General features: G+C 42.3%; 1 protein-coding gene across 3 annotated transcripts in view; it reads left to right on the top strand.

Annotated features, from left to right (window-relative positions):
* The window catches only part of ATM (ATM serine/threonine kinase), a 3,174,581-nt gene that overhangs the window by 341,986 nt on the left and 2,805,268 nt on the right, over positions 1-27,327 (top strand). For all 3 annotated transcript variants that reach the window (XM_044072618.1, XM_044072619.1, XM_044072620.1), the window contains one exon: positions 18,549-18,718. In XM_044072618.1, coding sequence (XP_043928553.1) covers positions 18,549-18,718 — 170 coding nt within the window. The remainder of the gene's footprint in view (positions 1-18,548; positions 18,719-27,327) is intronic.

The raw sequence follows: 27,327 nt of genomic DNA on the forward strand, positions 1-27,327 counted from the left end.
AAAACTTCAGCTTGTGCCACTTTCTAGTTTCCACATTCCTCTGCTTTTTTCATATTCTCACATAGTTTATCTTAGTTTGATGATGACCCTTTTCTACTTGCCTACATCTTTGTGCTAAAAGTTTTTGTCCTCTGTAATTATAAGAGGCAAGAATTAAAGTGTGAGGGTTCCTCTCAGATAAGCTGTGTTTGAAAAGAGGAATCAGGCAGGGATGTCCTCTTCCCCTTTATTTGGTTTATATTTAGAGCCATTGGCAAAGAAAATAAGGGACTCGTAAATACAAGGATATAATTGGTATGGTAATCAAGAAAAGTTGGCTTTATTTGCAGATGATATTTTGTACCTGATGAATCTAGAAAAGGACATCTCAGTGTTGTGCAATATTTTGAGAGAGATTCAATTCTTTTCAGTATATAAAATTAATGAAGATAAAACAAAGGCTATAGCCATAAATGATGTGCTCACAAACTGGTTTAACAGTACCCTTATTTATCGGGACATGATAACATGAAATATTTAGGAGTATAAATTAAAAATGCTTCTGTTATGCCAGCTAAGGATACGTGAGAAGAGACTAAAAAGATAATACAAAAATTGAGAAACTGGAAAACTCTTATTTATGGGTATGGATAGTAATATACAAACAGTGAAAATATTTTAGTCCCTTTAGTGTTATATACAGGTTAGGCATACTTTTATCAACCAGATGAGAAGTTGGAAACGGTAATTAGTAAAACAGTGAAGGAATTTATGTGAGAGGGAAGAGGTCAGGAGTTAAGTGGGATAAGTTGATCCTTCCAATAGAACAAGGTGGTTTAGGTTTACCTGATTTGAGGGGCTATTTTAGAGCTACATAGTTAAAGCTCATATACATAACAGAACCCAGAAGGTTAGAATTCAAAGTGCAAAGAGATGATGATAAAGCAAGGGGGGAGATTCAAGAAATAGAGAGAGACTGGGGTTTTGGATACAGATCCTTAAGGAGAATAATAACCGTACAGAATATTAATAAAGTAGCAGAAAGTCTAAGAACCAAGCCAATACAAGAATGGAGAAAGGAGATTTTTGCCAATAGAGATGATTGTAAGTAGTGGTACAGAAAATAGGCAAGAGGGAGCTGGAATATACTGGAGAAGCCTGGCAAAATAATGAATATACTGGGAGCAAATAACTCAAGCAGAATACATAAAAGTGTGGAATGAGGCCAGGAAGACATTTTGATTGCATGCTAGAGACTGCCTTCCGTACCAAGGCTTAATCTCAAAAGTACAGCAAAGCGAATAGAATAGGGGAATTTTAAGTTTAAGACCTTATCTGGTAGAGTTTTCAGTTGACTCTAGAACAGAAGCAGCAGTTAGAAAAGGGATAATTGTAGAGTATATAAAATATTGCATGATAAGTATAAGAATTAATCGGAGGAAGTTAGAAAAGATTGAGTAGAGAGACTGGAAAAGCAATTTGCAAGAAAACTATGGTAATAGGTATGGCTCCCAAGTATGCAACCAAGTCTAGGAGGTTTAGGTTCTTTGCTTTGAAGTGTTTTTCATAGGTCTTTTTATACCCCAAGCAGACTTAAAAATGTTTTCGTCATTTGGACAGCAAACGTTGAAGGTGTGATGGAGAAAGAAAGAAAGGTAAATGGGAACGTGTTAGGGGTGTAATGAGCTGGCAGGTTTTAAAAATCACCTACAGAGTACTCTATCAAAACTATTGAGTGAGCAATTAGTTGCAAGTAAGGAGCTTATTCTTTTGAGATGCGTTATAGATCTGAATTGCCTAGAGTAAGTTCTTAAGTTTAAATCTTTTGGCTACCCAAAAGCAATTGCTAGAAAATGGAAATAAAAGTCTACACCAACTGTATTTGAGGTATTGAATATTATAAAAGAGATAGAACTGGAAGAGAGATCTTTAGAAAAGGGAAGGAGCAAATTACATAGAATTGAATGGAAACTGTGGGAAAAATACATGTATAATAATGTTCAGGAGGAGGAAGTTTAAGGGAAGGCAGGAATCCAGCATGTTTTTGTAATGTTGGACTGGTAGTATCAAAGAAAATATATATGATTTATTTTGTATTTAAATGGAAAAATGTTAAAATGGTTTGTTTTCTTTTCTGTTAAACAGCATGTTTGCCTATATCCTAAGTGATAATTTAATAAAGGTGTTTAACAAAAATAGTTGCTTAACAGTGTCCTTTCTCCTTGATTGTTTCCATCTCTCTCTACTTTCTTAAGACCAGGTGGTCTGAATTGATTATTTTTTTTCCTGTTTTAAGCATATAGACAGACTTTGTTACCTGTTTAATTTCCATGCTGAAGTGAGTAGTGTGTATTATCTTCACTCCCACCTACCACTTCTACAATATCTACAACATCCTTCACGCCAGATATTCTCATGTTTGCTGTTGAAAAGCTTCCTTTCCTTGTTAGGTATGTTTTCCCAATTCTCTGACACATTGCTTGTGTTACAAACATACCTCTCAACCTCTCAGTGCAAGAAATTTGCACAAAGACAGGAATAACGGGGTGACAAAGGCCCAAAAATAGAGACAGATTGTAAATGTTGCTCTTATAAACTTAGAAAGTTGCTAGAATAACATTTTGAATTATGTATATTCTGAAGGATTTGAAGTCTGAAACTCAAATGTCTGCCATTATTTATTATGATTTAGTGACTTCAGCCCTCGGTGATGTGCTGAACAACCACATATTTTATGAGGAAAAGACCAAAAATCTGGACATTCTGCAAAAATCTGAACAGTTGAGAGATATGGCTACAAACTACTGACATTGTCTACCGGGAAATTACATTCCTCTCGTTCCTTGCAAAGTATCCCTTTTGACTTTTTTGACCTGTCTTTTGGTGGAATATACTTGTTTGCCAGTGTAACTATCCTCTCCTCTTTTCCCTGACTCCTCTACTTGAAACACATCTTCCTTCCCCATCTCCTTTCTCTTGTTCTATATTTATATGTGCTTCCCTTGCAGTTAGTATAATTTCCCATTTTTCCTACCACTGATATCCAAGAAACCTTCCCTGAAACTCATTTTTATTAGTTTGTTCTATCTGTTCTACAGATGTCTGTTGTAACATTGCTACTTGTGATTTATTTCTTCTGACATGCATTAGCATGCTGACTGTTTGTTGGGCCAGTGAGGCTCCCATCATATTGTTTACATTTTGACAGACTGCATTTTTTTAACTGTCCCCTTAATTTTCCATCTCTTTAATTCCCACTTTAATCCACTCAGCAGGACATTTTTTATAGTAAATGTATAAAAATATGCTTTATCAAGCCGTAATCTCCTCAGAAGAAAGGTAGTGGTGTCATTGGGTGCCCACCATGGATAGAACCTTCTAGTTTTGCATGTACCGGTGCACAACTGAGCCTGTCTTGCAAACATTCTTTTCTGTTGTTCACCCTTCCCCTACCACATAGGCCATCTGTGATTCTATATCTACTGTACTTTTTTATTGCATTGCCATACTGTTTTGTCTTCCCTTCTCTTTGCTCTCCCATAAAATCCAGAGTCCCCCTCTTTCATTCAGTTTCTTCTTATTATAGCATACTGCTTGTGTTATGTTTCCTTCTCTTTTAATTCTGTCATTAGGTTTTAATTTTTTGCCACAAGTTTTTGTCTTTTCTACTTTTTTAATTCCTTCTCTCTTATCACTAAGCTTTCTACTGTAACTGCCTACTCAGCAAATTAATACAATTTCTCATTTTCTAGAACATTTTTCGCATCTTTCTTTACTCTTTATTTGACTGCATCTTTTTCTTTTACACAATTCACTCATTTCTTTACTGCTCCTATTCATACTTTATGCTGGTCATTTTCCATTTAAGACCGTAGAAAGCATTAAGGGGATCTCCCATGCCTAGTACTGCATCACTCACAGTCTAGATGGCTCATAGTAAGTACGTTATTGGCCTCTGACATGTCTGGATGATGCTACGGGAGAGTTCTGCTTTCAGACAATTGACCTGCTGTTTTTTTCCCTTCAGACTCCTCTCCACTGCCTAAAAAATGCACCTTATTTCTTTCACCATTTTCTGTGACTGAAAAGCTGCTCATATGATCACAGACAAGCTAACTTCACTTTAAATTTCTTCAGTCTGTAAACATTTGTCCATTCAGTACATGTTTTGTTAGCCTAGTACTTAAATATGAACCTATGTTTATCAGCCCATATGGGTAATTTTAAGCCTAGCCAATTTCCCTTTTGGTGCTCAAAATAACCTATCCCATTTGGTTATAGATTGGCCTTACCCATCCCATGGTTGATAATTATGTATTACTCCTAATGAGAATAATTGGGAACATAACATAGATAATTTGAAAGGAATGATGAATGGATAAAGCATTTAGGAGCTACCTCTATCCTTTAGTAGAAAAGAGGGAAGTGCTGGGATAAATTTTCTTTTCTCATCCATAGATCTAAGTTGTGATTGAATATAAAGTATAAACTTTGTTTTTTGTGGATGTGGAATCTGTTCCACCACAGCGATATCCTCTGCAAGACATACCTGTCTCTCCAAAACCATTTTGTTGTTGTAGAATAGGTGTACATCCCTAGACCTAGTATTTCTGATGCAGTTTGACTTGCTGATGTGCAGTAAAACCATCAGTAATGGGTGAGAGTAAGCATTGTATGAGAGACGCAGGTCACCTGTTTGCAGTCTGTAAGATGCTGAATACAATGACAGGGTTTTGAATCAGTCCATATAGGATTTGTTTAGGTCTTGAATCCCTTTATTAAGCTATTTCTGTGGGCATTCCATTTTTTGCATGTGTCTGGATGGATATATGCCAAAGGGGCATTGTATTCAATGACTGGCCTAATGATGGCTGAGTAAAGGGGGGGCAGTGACTTCCCTAGACCTGTATACAATCCCTTTGTTTATTAGCTGTGCAATATAGAAGGACTTTCTTACAGTAATAGATCCATGTTGGTCAAAAGTTAGGTCACTCTCACACAAGTTCCCAAATCCCGAACACCTGGGTCAGCTCTTTGCAATGTATTGTCAGTATGGTAGTTCCGTGGTGTACATGACTTTCCAAAGGATACAATAATGCGTTTTTGGACATTTCGCTTCAGCCCATGATTTTGGTACTAGCAGTTTATTTGGGACAAGCCTTCCTACAGGATAGCGAAGTCACTTGGGGATTCAGTGACTGTTCCTAGCTTACAGTCATTAAAGTCCTTTGGTATTGTTTTTTTACTTGAGAAAAGTAGATGCCAAACTGGAGAGGTCCTAGTATGGAACCCCAGGAGACTCCACTAGTGACTGGTCTCTTTGTGGAGGTAACTTAACCTATTTTGATTGTGTTCTAACTGTGAGCCAGATGGAAATCCATCAGGTGACATAGGGGTTTATTCCCCAGTTTATTTAGCTTTTCTACAATGCGTGAGTGAGGAATTGTGTTAAAAGCCTTAAACAGGTTTAGGTATGTGCTGTGCATTACTTTGCCTCCATCCATTGCTTTGGTGACTTAAAAAAAAAATCCATGAGGTTGAGTAAGCATGAGCTGCCTTTGAAGAATCCAGACTGAGGCTGGTCCATCGTTTGAGGTTAGGGAAGCAGCCTTCAGTACTTAAACCAGAACAAAATCTAAGCAGTTCAGAAGGCCTTGAAGAATTGCACTCCAAAGTCGCCTGAAAAGATATAAATACAACTTTTATTTTCTCAGTAAAAAGTTGTATTTATATCATTTCGGGCATCTTTGGAGTGTAGTTCTTCAAGGCCTTCTGAACTGCTTAGACATCGTTTCAGGTTCCCTATGTCCTGAGTGATCAGCTCAGTGATGATTTTTTTTTCATGGTTTTGTATATAAGGCTGGTTATACTTATGGGTCTGTAATTGCTTGGTTCTGTGGAAGGTCCTCCCTTATGTATGGAAATGACTGTAGGTGTTCTCTGTTTCCATGGTACAAAACATGTATGGAGGCTGGGATTGAAAGTGTTGTTAGAGATGTGGCTAAATCATGCTTAGGTTCATAGGTTTATACTAGGCTATCTACCCTAGGGCATTTATAAGCCTAGCCAGAGTGTGTTTGGCTTTCGCCACCCATTTTAAATTAATTTTGCTATGCCTTTTTTTGAGGTTAGTATACTGTGCCTCTGTCTAACAGTGACACAGAAGTGATAGCCGGGGTAAACCTATGATCTCCCATCCACTCATCAAGATTCCTCTTGAAGAGAGTCAGTGTGGGACTCTGCCTAACCTGGACTGGGATTTTATTCTAGAGTGAAGGGAGCCTCTGGGTTATGAATCTGTCCCTCCAGCATGTCCTATTTATTTCAGTGCTGAGGTTCAAGTCTCTCGAGCGCGTAGCTTGATGGGATTTGGATTTTCTGAGGTGCAGCATGTCCATTAATTCCGGGTTGGACATGGCTTTATACGTCAGGAACAGATCGCCTCTGAGTAGGCGGTATGCCACTGAGTAGAGCTGGAGTTTCTTTAACCGGGCAGCATATGGCATCTGTTTGAGCCTTTTGATCCTCTTGGTGAGGTACTTTTGGGGTCTTTCCAGTTGCTGCAGGTGTCTGGTAAGGTACATCCCAAAAGGGGCATTGTTCTCAATTATGGGCCTGATGAGGGATGAGTAAAGAGGTACGATGACCTCCCCTGATCTAGATGTGAATCCCTTCATGATTAGGTGGGCTATATAAAATATTTTTCTAACCACTTTGGCCACGTGGTTGTCAAATGAGAGATTGCTATCAACTTGGGTCCCCAGGTCCCTAATGACTTCTTCTGTACTTAATGGATTACCACCTCTGTGGTAATTTGTGGGCACTTTGTTTTTGCCAAAGGGGATGACTATACACTTTTTGGCGTTTAGCTTGAGGCCATGGCTCTGGCACCAGTTGTCTGTTTCTATGAGGCCCTTTTGGAGGATGCTTGTGTCGGCTGGAGAGTTGATTATGGCCCAGTTTGCAGTCATCTGCGAACTTGGTCAGCCACAGTCCTTCCGTGTTGGCCTGTACCACCGAGAAATATATACCGAACAAGAGAGGTCCCAGGACTGAGCCTTGTGGGACACCACTTGTAACTGGTTTGGAGACTGACATGGCTCCAGCAATTCTAACCATGTGGGTTCTGTCCTTGAGCCAGTTTGCAACCCATCTAGTGACATAGGGGTTTATATTTAAGCTGGTGAGCTTATCTATAATGCCCGAGTGGGGTATTGTATTGAAGGCTTTTGCGAGGTCCAGGTAGGCTGTGTGGACCACCTTCCCCTCGTCAATGGCCTTGGTGACCGTTTCAAAGAAATCGACCAGGTTTAAGAGGCAGGATCTGCCCTTAACAAAGCCAAACTGGGTAGGATCCAGTGTCTGTAGGTCCCCAATATCTTTATTTATGAGGTCCATGATGATCCTTTCCATAGCTTTGCAGACCAAGCTAGTCAGGCTTATGGGGCGATAGTTTCCAGGATCCGTTGAGGCACCACCTTTGTGGAGATGGACCACTGTTGCTGTCGCCACTCTTTGGGTACATATCCTGTAGTAAGGCTAAGATTGAACAGTAGTTTTATGTTTGGGTTTAGGTCTTCTTGGAGTTCATGTAGGGCGCAGCCGGGACACCATCTGGTCCCATTGATGCTGTGTTTTTGCTTTGGAGAGGCGGCTCTTACCTGAGCATCTGAGATGTCAGGGGGTCAGCACTCTGTTGGGATAGATATTTGCCCTTTTGGTGGGGAGAGGGGAGAAGTTTGCACTGAACCTGTCAGCTAGGATGTTGGCAATGACTGTGGGCTCGGTGTATTTTTTGTCATTTTGGACTAATTCTGAGCATATCTGGGAATTCCCACCCAGGTTCCTAACATAACTAAAGAAAGCCTTGTGATTATCCTTAGTGTCCTGTGCAATTTTTCTCTCGAAGCTGGCCTTAGACGATTTTATGAGTGCCCGTAGTTTTTTGCTAATACTGATCAGAGATGCCTTCCCTTTTTGGGATTTTGCTCTATCATGTAGTAGCTTCCTCCTTCTATTGTATAGTTTGTTTATGGCTGGGGTCCACCAGACAGGACATCTGCCTTTGGAGGATTGGGTCTTGGTTTTATTTGGGATTGCATGATCCATGCATTTCTGAAGGTGTTCATAGAAAGCGTTTATAAAGGATTCTGCGGTCTGGGCAGTATTTTCCACAGGCCCGGGGGCTTTGAAGGATTTCGCCTCGGTTTTGAGGCATGTGAAATTTGCTTTAGAGAAGTTTTTCACTGTGGTTTTCTGGGCAGGGGGTGGGGTCGGGATGTGAATATCCAGTGAGATTAGTTTATGGTCTGATCTTACCAGTGAGGGATACACTTCTGGTCTGGAGCATAGTGTCCCCATGTTGGTGATGATCAGGTCCAGTATGTTTTCCCCTCTTGTGGGAGTGGTAACAAGTTGTCCCATAGCATTTGAGTTTATAAATTCTAGGAACCTTTGGGCTAGGGTGTTGGAGCTAGAGTAATGCTCCCAGTCTATGTTTGGGTAGTTGAAGTCGCCCAATATAATGGTGTTTGGAGAGACCTTCATATTTTCCAGTATTCTCAGGAAGGCCAAGTGGGGTTCTTGTGTTTGGGAGGGTGGTCTGTAGCAGGCTATAAACTGGAAGGCAGTTTTACCCACAGTTAGTTGCACATGGATAGTCTCTGATGCTTCGTGCTGTGCCACCAACCTGGAGGTGTGGGTATCTTTGACGAATAATGATACTCCCCCTCCTTTTGTGGTTCGGTCCAAGTTTTGGGGCAGAAAAGCATGGTATGAGGTATAACCTGGTAGTGCTGGTGTGCTCTCAGGAGCCTTGAACCAGGTTTCTGTTACTGCACAGATATCGATGTTCTCCATGCTAAGGAGAGTTTCGAGTGCGTGCATCTTGAGGTTTAGACTTCTGGCATTGAGTAGCATTACTCTTAGTTTTTTATTCCTTGTGATACCTATGGAGGTGGGTTTGTCTTTTGAGCCTTGCCTAAAAAGGCACTATGGAGGTAGCAAGAGCCTTTGCCAATATCCGAAAGCCCAGGGGTGACAGGTGCAAGCCGTCCCCAGCGAAGCATCGTGGCTTGTCGAGCATGTCATCCCAGGCTGACAGGCATTGGATCCCCTTTGAATGACACCAACACTTAAGCTAATTGTTGAAATTGATCATCTTGTCTTCATATTGTGGCATCATTCTTGGTGAGGGTAAGATGCTACTCAAGGTCAGGGTCATACCGGCCTGGGCTACATGCTCAGAGAGCTCCTCTGTCTCTTTTCATGTAGTCCAGGGAGGTACGTCTCAGGTCATTCACACCAGCATGGACAATGACTGAGCCATATTTGTACTTGCCTTGGAGTGACCTGAGTGCTTGTGTTATGTGGCGGATCCTAGCGCCCGACAGGCAGCTCACCGTGACCTTCTCCTTGTTCAGCCTGGTGAGCGGGACGTCAGTGTGCCTGACGATAGAGTCACCTATTACAAGTGTATCAGGTGTGTTGTTTAGCCTTAAGGGCTGTGACTGTTCGGCACACTGGCTTTGTGAGCTATGTGTTGCATGTGTTTTGTTTTGGGGTAGCGGTTGCTTGGGTGTCTGCTTTGGAGGTCTCTGCTGCTTAGGCAGATTTTTATTTAGAGCCTCCGAGTATGTTTTTGTGTGTTTGTGTTTGGTTTGTTGTCGTGGTAGGTCTATGTGAGACTGGAATTGTAGTGAGTGTGGTTTCCTTCTCCTCCTGACTGGTTACACCAGTACTGAGTTGAGAGAGCTTAGCCCCCAGTTTGGCTATATGGTTGCATCTCTCACATGTGTTGGGAGGAGGAGAGGGTTGTCTGTGTACATGAGGCAGTTGTAACATTGCCTCAAGATTCCCAGATTCACCAGCTGGAAGGGAGAGGAGATTGATAACTGACCTTTGGACATGCTAGAATAGTATTGGGAATTCCTTTATAATTGAAAAAAGGGCCAATGGGGAACAAGGTACTCAAGGGGAGTTTGTGATGGTGTAGTGCTTTTAATTTTTTAGAGCTGACTTATATAATTGCTTTAGTGAGCAAGTGCCAGGTAACTTAAATGCAATGTGCTACAGGTAACTTAAATGCAAAAACGACAAACAGTAACTTTCTTTCAAGTGAAACAAGGAAATAAGTACATTAAGCAATGCAGATATCACTAGGGATCCACAGAAGTGCTAAAAGGCCACATTTTAGGTGGAATTAGCGTTTCAGGGAAATAAACAAACAACAAGCATACAAATAAAGCTAGATTCAGCAGGCCTGGATCTAGTCTATGCTACAGCAAACAAGGTGTACCAATTTCAGTAAGAAACAGTTAGAATATGCAGGCACTATAAGCCTCTAACCAGAAATTCCCTGCTCATAAGGGCAGAGTCCAGCCTCTCCTCCCACAAGAGTGCAGACCGCAATCCTTCTTAACGTAAAATAAGTGGCCTGAAGCCCAAGTGGTTAAACCAGAACTAATACAACCTTCCTAATGTAAAACAACTGGTCTGAAGCCCAAGTGCTTAATCCAAAATACTTAGAAAAGATAGCTATACTTTAATCAAGTTACTACCAGCAGTAATAAATAGAACTGAATACTTTAAAGAATGCCTGGATTAGTGCTCAAGTTATACAAACAAAGCTAGATTCAGCAGGCCTGGATCTAGTCTATGCTACAGCTTCATGCTATTTAAGATCCATCGATGTGGTATTTTTAGCTTTTGATAGCACTTTTAGGACTGTCTTGTGTGATAGCTGGAAGCAAGCCAGTTTCGGGTACATCTTGAAGGACAGATGGAGGGGAGAGAGGGTTAAAGTTAGAGCTAAATTTATCAGCCAGTAGATTCACTGTGTCTTCAGCCTCAGTGTAAGTAACATTGTTAACAATCAGCTCAGCGCATTGCTGGGTTGTACTTTTGAGATACTTAACATAACTAAACAATACCTTGTGACTGTCTTTGGCTTGGGTAGCTATTTTAGCTGTAAACCTGGCTTTGGGGGATTTTGTTAAGCTCCTGAGTTGTTCATTTCAGTGACGAGGGCTGTAATGTTCTTTCTTTTGGTCAAAATTTTTTCCTTTTTATTGTATAGCTTGTTGGTATTCTGGTTCCACCATGTGGGTTTATTTCTGGGGATTGCCTGCACTTGTTTATATGTGGTACAGCTGCACCTGTGTAGCTAATTGCATGCTGTTATAGTGTGTTAGTGTACATTTCTGCATATTCAGTGGGGTTAACTGAGTTTTGTGGGGAACTTTGTTTTTTGTATTAGCTCCATATTCTCCTTAAAATTCAGGAGGGATCTTGGAGCATTATCGCATTCAGTTCCTTTTATCGAAAGTGAATTTCTCCGATGCTGCATAGGCACTGTTTCTTTCCACCATACCTTGGCTTTTTTATCTTCTCTTCTTGTAAATTTTTCACCTGTTCTGTTGCTGGCTCACAGTCCATAAAGATGTATTGAATATCAATAGGTAAAACATTTCGAAACTGAGCCCTTTATTTTTATGCATCTTTGTCACTGGATAAACCTGTCCCTTTTACTGTCTGTTCCTTGGATTGTCATTATGCAAGAAAGCTCTCTTTGTCTTCACTCTAAGTAACTTCCCCTTTTTCCACAGTCTGGATAAAATCATATCATCTGAAGTAGTTAACTTCATTTTATCTGCAACCTGTGGGTATTCGGATCCATATCAGATCCGAGCTGACAACTTTTTTTTCCAGCATCTGCTCCAAGCTCTGAGCTCCTCCCCCTACCCATAATGCACTACCATCTCCTACCGTCCCTCAGATCTCATTTGCCGCACCAGTAGTGAGCATCGTGGTCTCCTTCGCTCTGAGCTCAGGGATAGTAAGTTTAAAAATATTTTGTCTTTAGTCTGAGTCAGTTGTTTCTTCCTCCCCCACTAGTATATCGCTTGTTCATCGGTTAGTTTAAAAAAAAAAAAAGTTTTTGTTGTAAAACTCTGTAGAGTAGTTAGGCCTGCCCTTCCCCTATGTGTGTTTTGTGTGTGGTGATCTTGTAGATAGTGGTGGTTGGTGCAGGAACATGGCTGATCAGCCAAAATCAGTATTTAAGAAATGCACAGTGTGGCCATAAGCTCTCCCTGGTGATGGTCACACTCTGTGTGTTATTTGTTTGGGAGTGTCCCATTTGTCGACACAATGTGCAATCTGCACTGGGTTCAACCCTAGAGCCCTCAGGGATCGGAAGGCCAAATTGATAGCCAAAGGCATTTTCCCTGCATCTATGCTGGAGTCTGCCACAGCCTCGGTACCCATTACTTAACCTCCCACCCAGACAGGGACTCAAACTCCCATTTCTTCTGGTGCTGGGTCAGGCAAGGAAAAAGCTACAGTCAGTCTAGCTGACAAAGACAAGGGCAGAGAAATGAGCAAGGAGGACAGGGACAAGAAAAGGGTGGACCTCGCAAGAGATCCCTGGAAAGGGAGCTCTTCCTCAGTCCCCCTTCTAAGTCCATGAGGCCAGTTTCTCCATGGCTTCGGTCTCCTCATTTTTCACCGGAGCCGCTGGAACCTTCGGATCCAAGGCCTTCTTCGCCCTCACAGCGCAGACCAGCCGGATGAGTCTGTGGCTTCTTTGCGATCAACTCTGAGCTTATCAGACTTAGACATGGACAGGATGATGTGGAGATTCATTCAGACCCAAATACAGATGGGAGTCTTGCCAGGCCCCTCTCCCTGCAGAGGGGTAACCTCCATGCCTTTTTTCCACCCCCATCTCTCCTTTCCCGATCCGTACTTTGGCTTCAGGGCACTTGGATCCGAGATTTTTTGGAGCTGGTTGCTCAGCGCCGACAGTTCCCCCAATGCCATGGACAGGGAGTTGGATCTGAGGGAATGGATTCTTCAGCTTTGCTTCTTTCGGATCTGACCTGTTTCCTCGGACCTCAGGCTACCCTTGCTTTGGCTCCAGTCCCTGCTTCGGATCTGGGGAGGGCTTCTTCCTTGCTGGGTGCCAAGGCAGTATGCTCTCCTTCGGCCTTCGAAGTGGTGGAGAGGGTTCTCTCCCAGGGATTGAGATCCCAGCCCATCCCCTCAGATTCCACCCAGACCCCTCTGGATTTGGCGACGACTCCCTTCATCCTGTCTCAAGGATAGCCCATGCCAGAGGATCCCCAGGTTATTCCCCCTGAGGAACCTCCTGCGGCTCACGATTCCTCTTCAGAGAGTCCCACTGAAGAGGGCCACCGTAAGCGCAGGTGCAAAAGGAGGCACTTGGATTACCCACCCCCCACCCCCGAGTCCCTTACTACTGACACTGACTTAGATGAAGGAGAAGGTTCCCCCAGGTCACCTCCCGAAGATGTCTCCTTCGGAGACATCATGGAGATCCTCCGCCAGAGGGGAGGTTGGTCAGCCCCATAACCTTCTGGGGATGTCAGTGGTCCTAGAGGCCTTTGGCACGGGCCCATCTACTTCCTGGGCGTCTCTGCCAGCGGACCCCTTGGTGGACCTTATCACCACACGAGCATGGAAGGAGCCTGACACCATAGAGCCCATCCCCAAACGCCCCGACAAGATTTTATCTCCCCCTACTGACAGACAACCTTGGTCAAAAGGAGCCCCAGTTGACACTATGTTGGTTGCAGCGGCCACCAAGAAGGAACTAGTGCAGGAGAGTTCCTCAGTCCACCCTCCAGACAAGGAGTCCAGGTCGGTGGATAGGTTTGGGAAGCGCATTTATTTCTCAGCGACCTTTTCAATCCATGCGCTGAACTGTTTGGCACATGTGATCCAGCTTCAGCGAGACCTTGCATTGGAATTTGCTGAGTCGCCCCCAGAGTCCTTATCTCCACAGGACAAACAGCTGTTCTCTGCAAAAATGTCTACTCTGAAGTCGGTATCAACCACATCTATGCAGCTCCTTTCCCATGCTCAGAAGGAGCAGCTAGGGCGGCCGGGACAGGTATAGCCATGAGGCGTTGCGCCTGGCTCAGGTTGTGTCAGTTTGCAGACCCTTTCAAGGCGTTGTTTATTAATGTTCCTTACGACGGTCCTACCCTTTTCGGGAAGGCAGTACGTGACACACTTGTCCAGAGCGAAAAAGACAGGAAGACTTTGTCTGCCATCAGGATCTGCTTCTCTAACCCTCAGAGGTCCTTCTTTAGGAATCAGAGGGCAAAAGAAGATGTGGTTCTCGAAAATCTCAGTTTTCCCAGAATTCTCAGGACAGCTATTCCCCCAGAGGCAGAGGGGGACAGGATGAACGCCGACTCAGAGGTAGAGGGGGTCGCAGGAATTTTGGGTCTAGGGAACTTTTTTCTGATAGACCCCGCTCAGCAGCCCTGAGGGGTTGCCCTACTCTGGAGGCAGTCTGGGGAGGAGATTGTCCTTGCACCCAGCGGCATGGGAGTCCATAACGACAGATCGCTGAGTGTTACAGATTATATCCAGAGGATACACTATCCCATTTGTTGCCCCTCCAAATGTTCCAAAACACCTCCTGGATGTTCCACCCACTCACAGGGAGGCCGCAGCTCTAGAGGTTTCAAAGCTGCTTCTCAAACGAGCCATCAAACAGGTCCCCCCGACCAGTCTGGATCAGGCGTCTACTCAAGGTTCTTTTTAGTGCCATAAAAGACGGGGGACCTCAGGCCCATTCTGGACCTGTCAACTTTGAACCTGTCTGTCGCCGAACAGAAGTTCCAGATGGGCACCCTACAATCCATTCTACCTCATATCCGAGAGTGCGACTGGTTGTGCTAGTTAAACCTTCAGGATGCTTACTACCACATCAAGATCCACAGAAGCTCCAGGAGGTTTCTGCGCTTCGGCTGGGAGCCAGTCACTTTCAGTTCAGAGCCCTACCCTTCGGTCTCACCACAGCCCCCAGGGTGTTCACCAAGGTATTGGCAGTTTTGTAGCAGCTCACCTGAGGCTTCAGGGTATTCAGGTATTTCCTTACCTGGACGACTGGCTCTTCGCTGTGCCCAACAAGCGTCTACTTTGTCTGGCCCAAGACTACTTTATTAGGTTGGCAGATCTGTTGGGGATTACAGTCAATGTTCAGAAATCCCAGTTGCAACCAGTACAAGCTTTAGACTTCATCGGGGCTTGGCTAGACACTTTGCAGATGAAAATATTCTTAACTCCAGACAGGATCTTGCACCTCAGATGCCACATAGCTCAAATAGCGAACTTCAAGTCTCCCAAAGCGAGCGAGGTTCTCCGGGCACTGGGCTCCATTGCTGCATCTATATCTATTCTCTCTTGTGTATGCCTTCATATGTGGGTTCTTCAATGGACTCTGGCTGTTCAATGGTCTTGGCTAGACCTGCCCATGGAATTTCCGATCAGGATCAGTCACATCTGCAGGACATTCCTTCTTTGGTGGTTAAATTCACCGGAGATTATAAGAGGATGCCCCTTCGTGTCATCTCCAGTCCAAGCCACAGTGACCATGGACACCACCCAACTCGGGTGGGGGGGAGACTGTTCAGGAAGGACAGTCCAAGGCACGTGGTCCCAGTCAGAGACCAAGTTGCATGTAAATGTTCTAGAGATGAGGGCAGTGCTTTTAGCGTTAGAAGCCTTTCACACTGTCCTCCCTGTCGGATTGATTGCAGTTCAGTCTGACAACATGTCTGTTGTCTGGTATATCAACAGGAGGGAGGAACCAGATCCTATCCCCTGTGTCACGAGGCCATGAGAGTGTGGGAGTTGATTTACACCGGTTGGTTTCTGATAGCAAAGCACATCCCGGGGCGCTTCAACATTTTAGCAGACAGATTGAGTCGGGCTATTCTGATGCCGCACAAGTGGTCTCTGAAACAATCAGTAGCGGAGGAGATATTCCTTGCATGGGGTCAGCCTTGCTGCGATCTCTTTGCATCTCCTTCCAACGCGAAGTGCAGAGAGTATTTTGCTCTTATTCCCTCACCAGGGGAAGTCCCCAGAGACGCTCTAGTCCATGCTTGGCCCCCCCGGGCTTCTGTATGCTTACTCAATATTGCCACTCATTCCGAAGTTTCTTCAGAAAGCTTGCCGACTGCGGTGCAAAGTTATCCTCATTGTCCTGTTATGGCCTCGTCCGGTTTGGTTCCCATTCCTTTGGTCTTGTCTCTTTGCTCCTCCGTGGGTTCTGGATTCCTGCCCAGATCTAATCTCCCATCCTTAGGGTATCCGCCCGCCTGACCTGGGCAGCCTCAAGCTGACAGCTTGGTTGCTCCAGTTCCGTTGATCGCCGGGACTCCCGGTCTTTCATCCCCGGTAAAATCCATGCTGGTGGCTTCTCTTAAAGATTCCACTAGGAAACTTATCGCAGTAAGTGGAAGTGTTTTCCCATTTGGGCCTCACAGAGAAACCTAGATCCCTTTACAGCCCCTGTTCCAGTGGTGTTGGATTTCTTGTCTGGTATTTTTTAGCAAGGAGCTAGCTCCTCCATAGTGAAAGTACAATTGGCAGCCTCTTCTAGGCTGTGTAAGGCTTTTCTTAAAGGCACTTTTCTTTTGCGCCCTCCTGTCAAAGATTCAGTGCCCCCTTGGGACCTTACTTTTGTCCTACAGGCATTAGTGGCTTCTCCATTCGAACCTGCAGCATCGATGGATTTAAAATTTTTTATCCTGGAAGACAGCTTTCCTAGTCGCCATTACATCAGCTAGGAGAGTTTCTGAGCTTCAAGCTCTGTCTGTTGTGCCTCCCTATTTGGTCTTCCATAAGGATAGGGTCTCTCACCATACTAATCCTTCCTTCTTACCTAAAGTGGCAGCTGAAGCAAACATAAACCAGTCCATTAATCTGCCTGTTTTCTTTCCTAATTTCCAAAACAAGGGTGAATACAAACTTCATTTGTTAGATGTTCATAGACAACTTCTATCTTCATGGAACAAAATCATTCCACAAGTCTAACCAGTTTGTTTCCTTTTCCAAATCCTTTTTGTGAAAAGCTATTTCTAAGGTTTCTTTGGCCAGATGGATCACTCTTTGCATTTTGCATGTCTACAAAGCAAAAGGTTTATCTCCTCCTGGTATTGTTAAAGCTCACTCTACCAGGTCCATGGTGACTTCTGCTGCCTTTTGGTCTAGGTTTCATTTGGACGACATTTGTACAGCAGCAACCTGGGCCAATTCACATACCTTCATTTCCCATTACAAATTAGACCTGATTTCTAGAGGTAGAGCATCCTTTGGCTCTGCGGTGCTCAGGAATATCCTTCCATAAGGGCCTCCCAAGATTGGAGTAGCTGGGGACTCTGTCCCACAGATTGCAGATAAAATGAAGTTAACTACTTCAGATAAAGAAGTTATGTACTTACCATAACGTTCCATCTGAGTGAGTAGTTATACTTCATTTTTCTGCAACCTTCCCTCTCACCGTCCCCCGGACCTTGTCCTGTCAATATACATGTTTGGTTCATTGGGCTGAGTTGCTTATGTATTTAGTTGCAGCAAACTCGATCTGAGGGAAGGTAGGAGACGGTAATCCATTATGGGTAGGGGAGGAGCTCGGAGCTTGGAGCAGATGCTAGAAAAAAAGTTGCCGGCTCGGATCCAATTTGGATCCGAATACCCACAGGTTGCAGAAAAATGAAGTATAACTACTCAGACGGAACGTTATGGTGAGTACATAACTTCTTTTTTAAGTTGGTTTCTTTTCCTTGTTGCTTGCTGGGGGTGAATACTCAATGTAACCTTTCACATAATATCTCCTGTGCAGGAATGCCAGTCCATTTACTGAGCTTTTCTTTCATGAAAAGTATTCAGTTAGGCCCTCAGTTTTGTCTAGTAACTGTAAATCTTAGATAAATTTGAGGTCTGTCTTCCAGTTCAGTTAACTTTTACTTTATCTCTTCTATTGCATCTTCATACATTCCCATTTTCCACTTATTTTAGCAACTTCTTTCTTCTGGACATCCTGTATTTCATCTACATGTCTGAGTCATGTCTTTAATTTCTTAAAGTTTCTTATTGTTGGTGTTTCTGTTATGTTACAAGATACCACCAATTTTAAATGCATTATTATGCATTTTGTCGGTCTTTTCTTGCATCGATGTGGATTCCATTTCATTTTTTTTCATCTTCAGTGCTAAGCTCTGTTAATTGAGTGTCCACCATGTGGTTTTCTAGATCTGCATTCTTTTTTTCTGAATTATTTTCTATAATATCATGCTATATCTTTCTATTTTTCTACGAAGAAGATAGCCAGGCGCTAGAAGCAATTTTCTGGAGGCTGATTTTCCTGCTTTATGTGGTTAAGTACCAGTTGTTTTATATTTATTGTTGCCCGTGTAAGTTAACTTAAAATAACTAACTACAGTCAATAGATGCAGTTCCAGAAGTCCCCTTGTTACATGTTGATTATATGCTTTGTTTGATTGGTTGCAGTCTCATGTTTTATGAAAAATGTTATAAATAAAAATGTTCAAAATTAAAAGACGTGTCAAAGTCTTGTGGACTCTGCTGTCAGAAATGAACATTGAAGTTGAATCAGTTCAGAAGTTACTACTTCTGCTGATGTTTAGTGCTAGGCATTGAACATTTGAATTATTGCAGTGATTTTAAGTGTATTCTAAAGTATGAATAATTGTGCCTCTAATAGATGGCTTACTTGACCTATTTAGGTGCTTATGCTGATGACTGGGAAAAATGGCAGAGTCTTTTATATCACCTGTATGATACTGTAGTGAATGAAATAAACCAGATTGGAAGCAGAGGTAAATACTCATGTGGATCCCGGCATATAGCTATGAAGGATAGCTTGGTTGACTTCACTGCTGATATCTGCCATCAGGTAAGATGGCTACTGTTTGTCTTTAATGTTTACTACATGTTATGATACGAGGAGGAGATGCAAACTTGCACCCAAAATATAATTTGCTTGTAAAACATGTATATGTTCCATCCATTTCCTTTTGAAAATGGAATAAATACTCTGGGGTGAGAGTCAAACTCATCTGCAAAATGAGATGACCAGTGTGTGGATGGTGACTTGATCACTGAGCTGACAGAAATATATGTGTATTTTTTTTCTTTAAACAATTAACCACTTGTTCACAGGGAGAAGCACTGGGTTATAAGCATGAAATATTTATACTAGTAACAAAAAAAAATAATATAGAGGTTCATTTGAACAGGTCTTTCAAATAGTAATTGCCAAACTTCTACAAAAGCTACTAGAAAAAGTCTGTCATTGTTGCATTGAAACCTTTCTAGGGTATCATATCAACAGTTCAAGGAGTCCATTTTGCTACGCTGATGTTCTTCATTCCACATTGCTGCAGTCCTAACTATTGGGTAGTCCGCTGTCCAGTCGGCCCGAATACCAAATATTGCTGGTCGGTCGGTCAGGCGCGCGCTGATTCAGCTCACGCGTCAGCGGTTACTGTATCACGCGCGACCGGCATCATCAGTCTTTTTTTTTGCGGTCCGATCGATGCAGAAAATTTTGCGAGGTGTGGTGGTTGAAAGTGTTTCTTCTGTTTCAGGTCAGACCAGAGATCAAAAGCTAAGTACCCGTTGGGGGGATTTTTTTTTTTTCTTTTTCTTATTTCGGTTGGATACGGATGTCAGAAAAGAATAATACGTATTTAACTGTATTTTGTGGGATATACTTCTACCATACTTTGTGTGTTGTGTACCTTGTTTTTAAACACCATTGACGTTGTTGGATGCGTGCTAGTGCCGCTCTTAATTTAGATTTAACAAGAAGAACTATTAAGAGTTAGCTGTTTGGTGTTAGGAAGCGTTGTAATTATAAAATTAATATGGATGCTCCGGCGCTGCTCCGACATAAAGAAAACTAAGCGCCACAAAGATAAAGCAGCAAAGGGTCCCGCCGGAAGTCCCGTTGCCAGAGCCAGTGGGAATTTCTTTGGAGAGTGAGGAGGTACTTGAGGTTTTGCTTTTACTTTCTTCAGAGACTTTACTGTTACAGGATGGTTATCTCTCAGGAGGTAGGCCTCAGGCTGGGGGGTCAGGTGGCTGTTCCCCTCCTTCTTAATTCCTTTGGTCTCTTCTTTCCCCCCTTCTTTTATTTGAGGGTGCTTGGGGCTTAGCTTGTGTTTGTTTCAGTGGGGTTTCTCAGGGTCTTTCAGGGTCTTTGCCATGCTCAAAATGGCAGAAAGATATGCTCAAATTGGATTACTATGATTGATTACTATGATGATAAGAGGGCCCCTCCTGAGAAGAGGTTTGAGAGAGCAGTGCTTTCCTCGAGTTTGGTCAATGCTCGAGGCTTGGCAGGACCCTCCTTATTCTGATTCTGATGTGATGTGGATGATTCTATTCTGCTTCTCCTCCTTCTTTTTTTTCATTTTCAGAGACTGTCTGCTTCCATGGGAGCATTTTTAAATGGGAAGGTCAAGATTTCTCTGATTCAGGAAAAAAGTAGGGAATTCTTGTTTTTTACCCCAGTTAGCTTGTTTAGCTATACCTCCTGTTTTTGAATGTGGTTTTGCATGTTTGTGCAGATTTCCCACAGATCCTTTGCCTGCCCCCCCCCCATCCTGATTTGGATGAAGACATTATAGCTCATAAGATAGGTATTATTTTTTTTAAGAGTCCTCGGACAGGCTCTCACTCCCTCTCAAGAAAGGTGTGAAGGCCTCAGGGGTTAAAAAAAACTCCCTCCTGATAAAGAGGCAAGGGCATAGGGCCTTGAAAAGAGGCAAGGGCTTTTGGAAGCCATGAAAATGAATTGTTTAGCCATGAGGGCGTGGTTTCAGTTGTTAAAAAAATCATCATTATCTTTCACAGTTGAAATTGAAGGAAAAGGTGGATGCTCTGGAAGGTTTGTGTGTTGAGTGTAAGGCAGGATTTAGGATGGTTCACATAACTGGTCCTTGGGTTGTGGCTTTGTTCCTTGCAGTGATTTCCAGGACTCTGGCCAATTGGCCTTAGGTGTCAGTGTTTTCTGTGAGCACGCCTGGATGAGAATTGAGAAGATTAAGATTTATTTTGGATGCTCCTTTAAGTGGAGAAGATTTGTTTGTCTGCTTGTGAAAGAAGATTTAAAGAAACGTGAGTTTAAGTTGTGGGAAAATGGGACACAAAAGGATGGACAACTATTTTTTATTGGTGCATGTAAAGAGTTTAGCCTAGGTCTTAGAAGGGATGGACTTATCACATGGATCAGTCCCAGTCTGGGTTAGGCTAGGGGGAGGTCTCAGGGCAGAGTAGGCAGCCAGCAGGGGCCCCCAGACCCAGAGACTCCCTGCTCTGCCTCAGGAGGGCGGGGGTCCAGTCCCACTTAAAGTGAGAGCTGGGGTCCCTTCAAGAAAAAATGCCCTTCGTTCCCAAAGCCCTGGCAGCACTGGATGCACCGAAAGGCTGAAGGCTGTCAAGTTAATTGGATTTATGGGATTCAGATGGGTTAGATTTAATGTTATTCTACAGGTTACAGGTTTTAGGTCAAATCCTTGGTTGAACCTCCTCTCATCAATTCCTCCTCCATTCCAAGCAATGGGGCCAACATTTTTCTCTGTTGTAAATAGGGCTCACATTCAAATGTCTCTGTTGCAAGTTCCAGGGGGGTTTTAAAGGGGCCTAGGATTCTGTAAAAACGATTTCCACGTGAGACTCCTCAACACCATCTATCAAATTCTGGACTCATACTGGACATACCCAGCTTCAGCACTTATCACAAAACAGCTTCTGTTACTGCAAGACAGCAATACCACAGGATGAAACTTCTGTTTAGATGCATCAGCCTCTCTTCATGTGCCCTGGAAAGTCTAAGTAGCAGGAAGTATCAATGTTTTCGACTGGAGCTGTGCATTATCAGTTCTCTCTGCATTGCTTATCAACATCTCTTCGTAGCACGGCTGCGGAATCTAAGCTTACTTGGACTTAGAGCTAGGCCAGATTCTATCTGTACTTGCAGTGCTAAGATGCCTAGGGTCTGCTGTAAAAAAAGGAAGAAAAGATACAGCAACTGGAATAAGGAATATGTAATAGAAGATCTGAAGATGCCTGCCTATATGTGAAAACTAAATAAAGTTCAACAAAAGAATCTTTCCAGTTACTTCCATCATGGGAATCTTTCCAGTCCTTCCATTTTTAGAGACGGACAAAACTTCAAATCTTTCCAGTCTTTTCATCATCTTTCAAGTGTCCGTGCATGGCAGGATAGACACTGGTGCTAATTCTTAACAAGGCATCTTGTAGCAACACAGTTTCCCAGTACAAAAACTGCATGCATGGCAGCGCTACAATGGTGCAAAATGATATCAAATAGCATGCACTGGAAACAGGACTGTTTCTGTTCAGACACTGTCACCCCTGCAAGTAGGACTTCATCAACCCGCAGGTGGGCTGGGCTCATGTCATGTAAAGTAAACAAGGGACTGGGCTTGGGAGCCCAGACTATGAAAGTTCAGACAGAAGACCTCAGATATGTTAGACAGGAGCTATATAATATTGGAGTTGAAGACAAGTTAGTACAGTACAGGTCTAATCTGAAACTATCAACAGGACAGAGAGAGAGCAGTGTTCAGGTTTCTATTAAACAACATCAAAGTCATGTTCTTCAGGGCAGGTGCAGATTGTGACACATTCAGACCTTTCAACTGTACATCAACAAATTCAACAAACACATGCAACACATTTGTGCGAATAACAATATGAAAGGCATAACACAGACAGGGAACTCTTGCAACTAAGCTATCTTCAGGCATCCCTGACTGCGACAGAACTCATAGCAGATGTTTTGTAAAAATCACTTCGATCCCCACAGAACTCACTGGATCTTCATCTGTTTCAAAAAATTGAAAAAGCTCCAGCATGGGGAACTCCAGACATAGATCTGTTCCAGCTGACAAACATTCAAGTGCCAGCTCTTTTAAAAATAGAAGGATTTCATCACACACAGCTTGAAAAGTGAGACAAGCTGCTTTCAGTTAAAGCTTTTCATATGTATCTTTTTTTCCACAGGTGCTTCTTCCTTCAAAGGTGCTGGTAAGGTCATTACTGACAAATAAGGATCTTGATTTTATGGCAGATTTGGCCTCAAAACTGATCTGGTACCCAGTCTGGAGGTGATGCTCACAGCACCTGTACCCATTACCCCACATTCTTTGTCTCAGAAGACTCAGGCAGTTTCAAGCTCAATGTCACCTCATCACATCTAACAGCCGATTATATGTCTGTTTTCTTGTTTTGAAAGACAGCACTTCTCAAATGGAAGATATTTTTTAAATGGAAGAGCAGAAGATTCAATACTCAGATTTTAAAATGTGAAAATGGAAGCTCTTTTTATTTTGGAGTGCAGCAAACAACAGTTTTGTTGTTCAAGGCTTTTTATTGAGTGGCATGCTTCAATTCCTTGGAGTGAGCTACTACTCAACATTGGTTTGTTCTTTCTCTTATTTTTTCATGAGATGCTGGAGCAAGCTCACTAAGATATGATTATATCGACCCAAAGCAATTTTGTAGCTCATTGTGATTTTGGATTGTTTTACTAGAGAGCTCTTTTGGTGGAAGGTGGCTCCAATTCCTGGGAAATACTACTTCATCTAAGACTGCTTTTTACTCTGTTTCTACAGCTTCCTTAAGACTATGAGTTGAAATCTTTTGTGTTTGTTAAGCTTTTTTTTTTTTTTCATAAGGATAGGTAAGGATGTTTATGAAGGCTTCCTTATGGTTGGCAGAGGTGGAGGATTTTGGGTTTTAAACCTGATTTTCTAATCCTTCCTTACCTTTTTGGTCCTTTATGCCTAAAAGGGAAATTTAAGTGTACTCTTAACACAACCTACAGATTTGCAAAGTTATTTGAAAGATTTTTATAAAGGTTTCATTTTTTACAGGTGTTTTGTGCTTTGTATTTGAGGTTTTTGGGCAAGCCAGCAGTTGTTTTAGGCAGTCTCAGCAGTTGTTTATTTTCTATGGGGTCAAGCAAACTATTTTTCATTGTGGCAAAAACAATGCGTCTCTAGGTGGATTCCAATGATGAGGAGATGTTTCACTCATACTTCTTATGGGGGTATAACTAAGTTTGCAATGAGCATTTCTTCCTGGCTACAACTGCATGGCCAGCCTTTCTCTTCTCACTTTCCTCTAGGGCTACTGTCTTTCCAGGGCTGCATGGAAGGCAGCATAGCTTTTCCTACAGCATTTTCACCTCTCTCTTTTCTAAGCTCCTTTGCTTTGCATGTTGTCATTTCTACTTCTTTATTGTTGCTTGCCTCCTTGTGGCTGCTTTGAGATTCTGCCCAATGTTACCTATCTGCTACCAATAGTTTTGACTGCATAGTACAGGAAGTAAGAATGTGTTTCAGTTTGTACCTGGATCCAAAATGGTTATCTGGGGCCCTGTGAGTATATATTTTAATATTCTCTCTTGTGGTGAGGTTATTTTCTGCAGTTTTTTGTATTCTGTGTTTTTATATATTTTTGGTTGTATATATTTTACATAGGTTGGGCATGGCCTTATTTGTATGGTCTTCCTGTTATGACGATTGCAAGAAGGGGGTGATAAACATTTGTCGGCAGCAAAATACTGTACTTTTTGAGACTCACGTTCTGTGTAATCAGTTTCAGAGCTTGTATGTCAGACATTATTAATTTTACATCATTACTTGTAGGATGGATGTCTGCGGTGGTACAGCGGTAGCGTTGTTACCTCACAGCAAGAGGTTCTCCTGTTCGATTCTCGGCTGCAGTGCCTTCTATGTGGAGTCTGCATGTCCTCCCCTCTGTCGAGTGGCCTCCGAAAGACATGCGTGAATGGGTGTGCCTTCGCTGAAGGTTGGGCGTCGGGCTGGCAAATCAGCACCATAAAAATCAACTGCCAATCATTAGCGGACCGGAGTTCCCATGTGCCGATCCCCAACTGGGAAAAGCCGAAAAGACAAACTTGTAGGATGGATGGCTTGTTTCTGTTTTCTAATAACTGAGTTTTAGTAGCTAGCTTTATAAGGTCTAGCAAGATTCTTTTAGTTTTTCTCATCTTGTGTACAGTAATTATACTAATCAAAAATAAAGACACAGTAGCATTAATCTTTGTATGTGGCCAGATTTCTTCATATTATTTCTTTAAAGTCTTATTTTACTAGATCTCACATGAGGCATTCACAAAATGTATAATACAAGTCTCTTATGCCAGTGTTTCACCTTCAACAAGTTAAGTTTATTGTGGGAAAACATTCTGCCAAGCCTGACTGGAGTGTAAAAGACACTGAAAACCTGTGAGATCTGGTAGTAATGTTACTTTCCTCTATTGTTGCTGACTTGTAACTATACCTAGATCTCTTTTCCACACCAGTTTAAATTTGTTGTACCCAGTTTTCATTCTATTAAGTGACTTATTAAATGCTCTAATAACTCTACCCCCATAATTTTGTTGCTGCTTTGTGTGAAATTACCATGCCACTCATATCGACCAGTCCTGTCTGTCATGACAGTACATAATTTGAGCTTTCTTAAAGATATCCGAGAGCAGTAAACGCTTCTATGGCTCATAACCAGGAGCTGTAAACCAATATTAAAAAATATGTTGCCTACCTAACCTTAGTAGCTTGGCCTTAGTGTATCCATCAAGTCCTGCATCTAGAGATCTCTCACAAGGAATTTGCCAAAAGTCAAATAAGTTAGTTGACTGAAGCATATTCAGCATCTTGACAGTGGGTACTGTAAAAATATCTCATTAATTTAGAAGATATCAATCAAAGAGCAGAAAAAGTCGTGAGCTTGCGAACAGCACTGTCTTTTTAACTGCATCTTTAAGTTATTACCAGTGGATATCATAAAATATCTCGTTAGGTGGTAGCAAGCAATCCCAAAAGAGGAAAAAATATGTATTATCCTGCTGTAAAAGGTAGTAGACATCAATCCAAGACAACAAAAAATATATCTGAGTACGCTGTAGTGCAGTTTATCTAATCGCAGCTACCAGTGTCCAGCCAGCAAGTTGTAGTATGTCCAAGCTTCTTTCCCATGGATCCAGAAAAATATCTCATCTAAAAGTTAGAACCAATGAAAGATCAGAAAAAAATACACCAGTTTACTAAAAACTTAGACCTCTTTGTTTTAGCTAAAAAATAAAAAAAATCAGCCAGATTAATTTTTTGTACTTTGATAACTATTAAAGAGAAATTTTTACAGTGTCCACTGTTAAGATTTATTGGATATAATTCAGTCAAGTACTTTATTTGACTTCTGTCAGATTCCTTGTTGGGATATCTTTAGACATATTTAATGGATGCACTTTAAGGCAAGCTACTGAGCTTATGTAGGTAAAGTGTTTTTTAATTGTGGTTTATAGCTTCTGGCTATGAGTCATAGAGGCATTCACTATTCTCTGATTTTTTGACCTGCTATTTTACATATTTACCTCTGCTTCCAATCTGGCTTATTTCATTCACTACAGTATCATACAAGTAATATAAAAGACTCTGCCATTTTTTCCCAGTCATCCTACCTTCCTGGATCTAAACCTAAAGGGACAGAGACTTTTTTTTTATCTTTTTTGTGTTCTTGTTCCAAGGTTTTCCCTTTGGATACCAAGTCTCTTTTCCACCCTTGGCTAACATATCAAATAAGGGACTCTGCAAGCTATATCTGTCTGCACTCACCTTCAATTTTGACTTGGACTGTGGAGTACAAATGCAAGATGACTCTGAAACTAGCAAAGTTTTACTACCCCAACTTCAGGCACAACTTAAAAAGTACAAAAGCCTACAGTGGGACGAGATCTACCTAGAGTTTTGCCTCAAGAAAAACCTGGTACCCAGAGGGCTGAGAATTCAGAAAAAACCCATATGCAACAACATTGAGAACCACCCGATTGCTAAATGGAATGAAACCGTAAAGGAAACTGGGCTAAAACTCATTAAACTACTACTTGAACACAACAAAATACTGCAGAGTAGTACCATTGATGAGGTCACCTCCCTAGAAGAAGAATGCATTAATATAGACAATGTACCTGATCAGATACAAGGCATTTTTGACAGGACTAGGGAGTTTACAAACAAGGTCAAACTAAGAAGATGAAGAAAATGAAGAGAGACCTGGATGATGAGACTAATCCCACAGAGTATCACACACCGATGGATTACCAACTAACTAGATACCAACCACTGATGGAGAGATTGTGCCACCAACCCTGCAATGTCATGACTCTAGGAACAATAAGCTGCCCACCCCAAACAGGGTTCAATATCACGATCAAGAGAAACTCCAGGGGTACCCTCCTGGGTCACACTGATCAACCAGAAACAGGATTTTCACTCGGGCCAACCATCTCCAGCACCGGACTTGATTTGTAAACCTTCAAGTATGGCCCTTCCAAGGCTCCATGAAAACAAACACACACATCAAAGGATTCTACAGACACTTCATGCAACTAACATATAGCAACCCAACTTTTTGGAATCCCCCAAGAGCAGTCCACACCGGAGGGTC

This window comes from Protopterus annectens, chromosome 5.part0, assembly GCF_019279795.1.
Source record: "Protopterus annectens isolate FY-2018-M chromosome 5.part0, PAN1.0, whole genome shotgun sequence".
In the NCBI taxonomy this organism is placed as follows: Eukaryota; Metazoa; Chordata; order Ceratodontiformes; family Protopteridae; genus Protopterus; species Protopterus annectens.